Raw genomic sequence first — 6,490 nt, 5'->3', positions numbered from 1 at the left:
CCTCCCTCTCTGTCTCTATCTATCTCTGCCTCACTCTCTGTCTCTCTCTATCTATCTCTGCCTCCCTCTCTGTCTCTCTCTATCTATCTCTGCCTCCCTCTCTGTCTCTCTCTATCTATCTCTGACTCCCTCTCTCTCTCTCATCCAAGGTCTTTTTTTCTATACACTACTGAAGTGACACGTAATTTTCCAGGAAGTAGCCTTGTAGTTTTTTGTAGTTTTTCTGAATAGTTTTCAAAGGGTAAAAACGCATCGCAATGGTCTTCAAGCCAAATAATCCATAAAGGGAATCTAGGCAGAGGTAAATTCATCCAAAACAAAATATGTATTATATATATATATATATATATATATATCAATCAATCAATCAATCAATCAATTTAAACCTGTCCTGTCCACAGAGGACATGGATTGGAGGTTTGAAAACTGAAACAAGGCTGACCCCTGCTGGTGAGATGATTTGACAACACTGCTTGAAAATCCTTTTTAAAATAATTTAACCTTTATTTAACTTGGCAAGTCAGTAAAGAACAAATTCTTATTTCCTTATTTCTATTGGAGTCACTTGGTTACATTTAAACACCATGAGAACAAAACACCAGACTCACAGGCTTCATTCATTATAGATGTTTATTCCTTCAGATGGGAAGAAGATGGAGACATACAGTGATAGAATTACATTCAGAACATATAATAGTATCTCCATGGTAACAGTGATAGAATTACATTCAGAACATATAATAGTATCTCTATGGTAACAGTGATAGAATTACATTCAGAACATATAATAGTATCTCTATGGTAACAGTGATAGAATTACATTCAGAACATATAATAGTATCTCCATGGTAACAGTGATAGAAATACATTCAGAACATATAATAGTATCTCCATGGTAACAGTCATAAGGAAGTCACAACCTGACAAACTGTAGGCCAGTGTTGGGGTTAATTCCATTTCAATTCCAAATGTTCCTCATTGAAAAGCATGGCAGAGAAATGGATTTCCAGTGTACTTCTAGAACTGACTGGAATTGAAATGGAATTGACCTCAACCCTGCTCTAAACCTCATTATTAACATTAACAAGAGTAATGGCAGCACATCAAGGAATTAAACTGTATTTTATTTATTAAAATAGAATTCTGTCCCCTTACATACTTTTTATATTTGATATAAACAGAGAAGAGTATAGACTATAGATATATATAGACATAGAATAGATGGGTAGAGAGGGAGTATATAGATATATATAGACATAGAAGAGAAGAGTATAGAGGGGAGAGAAGTGTATATACTACAGATATATATAGACATAGAAGAGATTGACAGAGAGGGAAGGGAAGAGTATAGACTACAGATATATATAGACATAGAAGAGATGGGTAGAGGGAGTATATAGATATATATAGACAGAAGAGAAAAGTATTACAATTGAAAGTGTACATATGTTGACATGTAACCATGACAACCCTCATTACCATAACAACCCTCACTACCATAACAACCCTCATTACCATTATAACTCTCATTACCATTACAACCCTCATTACCATTATAACCCTCACTACCATAACAACCCTCATTACCATTATAACCCTCATTACCATTACAACCCTCATTACCATTACAACCCTCACTACCATTACAACCCTCATTACCAATATAACCCTGATAATCATTACTCTAACAGTAATGATAGTTTGTTGATATGGTGAGAGCATCTGTACCCAGATCATCCAAAGAACCTTCCAGAACTATTTCTCATGGAATTGTAAAGATTCCTCGCTACGGAAGAAATTCTTCCAACTAGGTTATAACCCTTACAACCATTATAACCCTTACAACCATTATAACCCTTACAACCATTATAACCCTTACAACCATTATTCCCATTATAACCATTATAACCCTTACAACCATTATAACCCTTACAGCCATTATTACCATTATAACCCTTACAACCATTATAACCCTTACAACCATTATTACCATTATAACCATTATAACCCGTATAACCATTATAACCCTTATAAACATTACAACCATTATTACCATTATAACCATTATTACCATTATAACCCTTACAACCATTATTACCATTATAACCCTTACAACCATTATAACCCTTACAACCATTATTACCATTATAACCCGTATAACAATTATAACCCTTACAAACATTACAACCATTATTACCATTATAACCATTATTACCATTATAACCCTTACAACCATTACAACCCTTACAACCCGTACAACCATTACAACCATTATAACCATTATAACCATTACAACCATTATTACCATTATAACCCTTACAACCATTATTACCATTATAACCATTATAACCCGTATAACCATTACAAACCTTATAACCCTTACAACCATTACAACCCTTACAACCCTTACAACCATTACAACCATTATAACCATTATAACCATTATTACCCTTATAACCCTTATTACCATTATAACCGTTATCTAACCATAACCAGAGTTTAGTTGACAATTTGTTGATATAGTGAGAGCATATGTACCCAGATCATCCAAAGAACCTTCTAGAATGATTTATCAATGCATTGTAAAGATGCCTCAGTGGGAAAGAAATTATGTCAAGATATTTCCTCCAGGAATGGGGAGGAGTAGACGTAGTAGTAGTAGAAGTAGTAGTAGGTTTGACACCAGTTGGACACTGCTCTGGGAAAACCTGGACACCACCTGGGTAGTTCGGGTTCAACATGTTATACAGATCTGCCAAGGTTTCTGAGGGCAATGTCTTCCCCTTGCCCTCCTTTTGGTTCTGACCCCAGTGTGCTCGGGCCACCCACTTTCTCAGGTTGTTGTTGTAACAGCAGTAGGCTGTCCACATGAGACCTGGGATGTTCACTCTGTTGTTCAGTTTGTTGTTGTCACTGGGAACTGCTCCAGTCACCACATAGGCCTTTATCTTCCTGTTGTTATTAATACAGTCCGTCTCAAGCTTTTCTCTGACATGTTCCTCCATTTCTCTCCAGCTGCCCCCGTTGAAGGACACCACCTGGGGAACGATGTTGGTCAGGGTAAAGGTGGACTTCTGAGTATCAAGGTCATGAGCATGTGAACATGGGAAGAGGTGACCTCTGTTCACCCCTTTCTTTTGTATTGAGTTAATATAGTCGTCGTTCCCAGCCTGGTGTTGAGAGTGTTCTCCCATAATCTTCATTTCAGGGCTGTTGTTTACATCGTTGAGCTGCAGGAAACAATCATACATCCATTCATTCACAGTTTTCTGTTCAATAAACCCTCCTTTCTGTTCAATAAACCCTCCTTTCTGTTCAATAAACCCTCCTTTCTGTTCAATAAACCCTCCTTTCTGTACAATAAACCCTCCTTTCTGTACAATAAACCCTCCTTTCTGTACAATAAACCCTCCTTTCTGTACAATAAACCCTCCTTTCTGTACAATAAACCCTCCTTTCTGTTCAATAAACCCCCCTTTCTGTTCAATAAACCCTCCTTTCTGTTCAATAAACCCTCCTTTCTGTTCAATAAACCCTCCTTTCTGTTCAATAAACCCCCCTTTCTGTTCAATAAACCCTCCTTTCTGTTCAATAAACCCTCCTTTCTGTTCAATAAACCCTCCTTTCTGTTCAATAAACCCTAATTTCTGTACAATAAACCCCCCTTTCTGTACAATAAACCCCCCTTTCTGTTCAATAAACCCTCCTTTCTGTACAATAAACCCTCCTTTCTGAAGAATAAACCCTCCTTTCTGTACAATAAACCCTCCTTTCTGTACAATAAACCCTCCTTTCTGTAGAATAAACCCTCCTTTCTGAAGAATAAACCCTCCTTTCTGTACAATAAACCCTACTTTCTGTACAATAAACCTTCCTTTCTGTACAATAAACCTTCCTTTCTGTACAATAAACCCCCCTTTCTGTACAATAAACCCTCCTTTCTGTACAATAAACCCTCCTTTCTGAAGAATAAACCCTCCTTTCTGTACAATAAACCCTCCTTTCTGTACAATAAACCCTCCTTTCTGTAGAATAAACCTCCTTTCTGAAGAATAAACCTCCTTTCTGTACAATAAACCCTACTTTCTGTACAATAAACCTTCCTTTCTGTACAATAAACCCCCCTTTCTGTACAATAAACCCCCCTTTCTGTACAATAAACCCCCCTTTCTGTACAATAAACTCCCCTTTCTGTACAATAAACCCTCCTTTCTGAAGAATAAACCCTCCTTTCTGTACAATAAACCCACATCTTTTTGAGGGGGTTCACAATCAAGACAATCAAGTCTCTACACCCTCCACAGTGGTAGATCTATATTCTGTAACATTACTGTCTGTGATTTACAGCAGTAAACAAATACACATGTTATGTTATATGAATAAACATGAGTCCTACCTGGGGCTCCATCATCCAGGGTTGATGTTTTGGTCTGCAGTCTGTAGGACGACCAGAGAAGGTGTAGGCTGAGAACACAGGGATCCTGTTTGTCGTGTCGTAGAGAGTTGCAAACCTGTAGATGTTGTTGAACAACTGGCAGATCGGCTTGTAGCGGTTCTGGTCCTTGACTATCCCATCAACCAAAATATCCGGTAGATTTGGAGTTTTCCCCTCCAGGAAGAACTTCTGGCACTGTGGAACATCACTGAACTTAACCACTACATGAGAGAGAGCAGGAGGAAGGAGAGAGAGGAGGAGGAGAGTAGAGAGATGATTCAATAACCCCATCATCACCTGAAGACTGTACACCACAGAGACAAAGATGAAGTTACAGATACCAGTTGGTAGACTGGAGACTGTTGAGCTGAGTCAGGTCAGACTGATTTAAATAGGTTTTCAGAGACCAGTTGGTAGACTGGAGACTGTACACCACAGAGACAAAGATGAAGTTACAGAGACCAGTTGGTAGACTGGAGACTGTACACCACAGAGACAAAGATGAAGTTACAGAGACCAGTTGGTAGACTGGAGACTGCTGAGCTGAGTCAGGACAGACTGATTTAAATAGTTATTACAGAGACCAGCTGGTAGACTGGAGACTGCTGAGCTGAGTCAGGACAGACTGATTTAAATAGTTATTACAGAGACCAGCTGGTAGACTGGAGACTGCTGAGCTGAGTCAGGACAGACTGATTTAAATAGGTTTTCAGAGACTCCTCCTTCAGATGTCAAGACAGAAAGGGTTGATTTGCATAAACCCCTCTGTAGGTTTGTTTTAAATAGTTCTAACCTCTTAAGGAGCCGCCCCTTTTTTAACATTTTTGCCTAAAATGACAGACCCAAATCTAACTGCTTGTAACTCAGGCCCTGAAGCAAGGATATGCATATTCTTGGTACCATTTGAAAGCAAACACTTTGAAGTTTGTGGAAATGTGGGAATGTAGGAGAATATAACACATTAGATCTGGTAACAGATAATACAAAAGAAAAAAAACTAAGTTCTTTTGTATTTATATAAACTGATATAACTACAGATCTATTCTATATATATGATATAACTACAGATCTATTCTATATAAACTGATATAACTATAGGTCTATTCTATATAAACTGATATAACTACAGATCTATTCTATATAAACTGATATAACTACAGATCTATTCTATATAAACTGATATAACTACAGATCTATTCTATATAAACTGATATAACTACAGATCTATTCTATATAAACTGATATAACTACAGATCTATTCTATATAAACTGATATAACTACAGATCTATTCTATATAAACTGATGTAACTATAAACTGATATAACTACAGATCTATTCTATATAAACTGATATAACTATAAACTGATATAACTATAGGTCTATTCTATATAAACTGATATAACTACAGATCTATTCTATATAAACTGATATAACTATAAACTGATATAACTATAGGTCTATTCTATATAAACTGATATAACTACAGATCTATTCTATATAAACTGATATAACTACAGATCTATTCTATATAAACTGATATAACTACAGATCTATTCTATATAAACTGATATAACTACAGATCTATTCTATATAAACTGATATAACTACAGATCTATTCTATATAAACTGATATAACTACAGATCTATTCTATATAAACTGATATAACTACAGATCTATTCTATATAAACTGATATAACTACAGATCTATTCTATATAAACTGATATAACTACAGATCTATTCTATATAAACTGATGTAACTATAAACTGATATAACTACAGATCTATTCTATATAAACTGATATAACTATAAACTGATATAACTATAGGTCTATTCTATATAAACTGATATAACTACAGATCTATTCTATATAAACTGATATAACTATAAACTGATATAACTATAGGTCTATTCTATATAAACTGATATAACTACAGGTCTATTCTATATAAACTGATATAACTATAAACTGATATAACTACAGATCTATTCTATATAAACTGATATAACTACAGATCTATTCTATATAAACTGATATAACTACAGATCTATTC

General features: G+C 35.6%; 1 protein-coding gene across 1 annotated transcript; it reads right to left on the bottom strand.

Moving 5' to 3' along the window:
- Nucleotides 1-612: 612 nt before the first annotated feature.
- LOC135574241 (endonuclease domain-containing 1 protein-like) lies at nt 613-5,186 on the bottom strand. Its single transcript, XM_065025204.1, has 2 exons — nt 4,397-5,186; nt 613-3,230 (listed from the first exon to the last, which is right to left on the bottom strand). The coding sequence occupies exons 1-2, from the start codon at nt 4,727-4,729 to the stop codon at nt 2,544-2,546; spliced, it is 1,020 nt and encodes a 339-aa protein (XP_064881276.1). The 5' UTR covers nt 4,730-5,186; the 3' UTR covers nt 613-2,543.
- Between the last annotated feature and the right edge of the window lie 1,304 nt (nt 5,187-6,490).

Source organism: Oncorhynchus nerka, linkage group LG12 (genome assembly GCF_034236695.1).
Source record: "Oncorhynchus nerka isolate Pitt River linkage group LG12, Oner_Uvic_2.0, whole genome shotgun sequence".
Lineage (NCBI taxonomy): Eukaryota > Metazoa > Chordata > Actinopteri > Salmoniformes > Salmonidae > Oncorhynchus > Oncorhynchus nerka.
This window is presented reverse-complemented; position numbering and strand designations above follow the sequence as displayed.

What these genes read in the sequence shown, in the direction of transcription:
- LOC135574241 (XM_065025204.1), bottom strand. Translation starts at nt 4,729, where the DNA reads ATGATGGGGTTATTGAATCATCTCTCTACTCTCCTCCTCCTCTCTCTC. An exon ending in CCTGGATGATGGAGCCCCAG is followed by an intron (nt 3,231 to 4,396) that starts GTAGGACTCATG and finishes TGTTTCCTGCAG; the next exon opens with CTCAACGATGTAAACAACAG.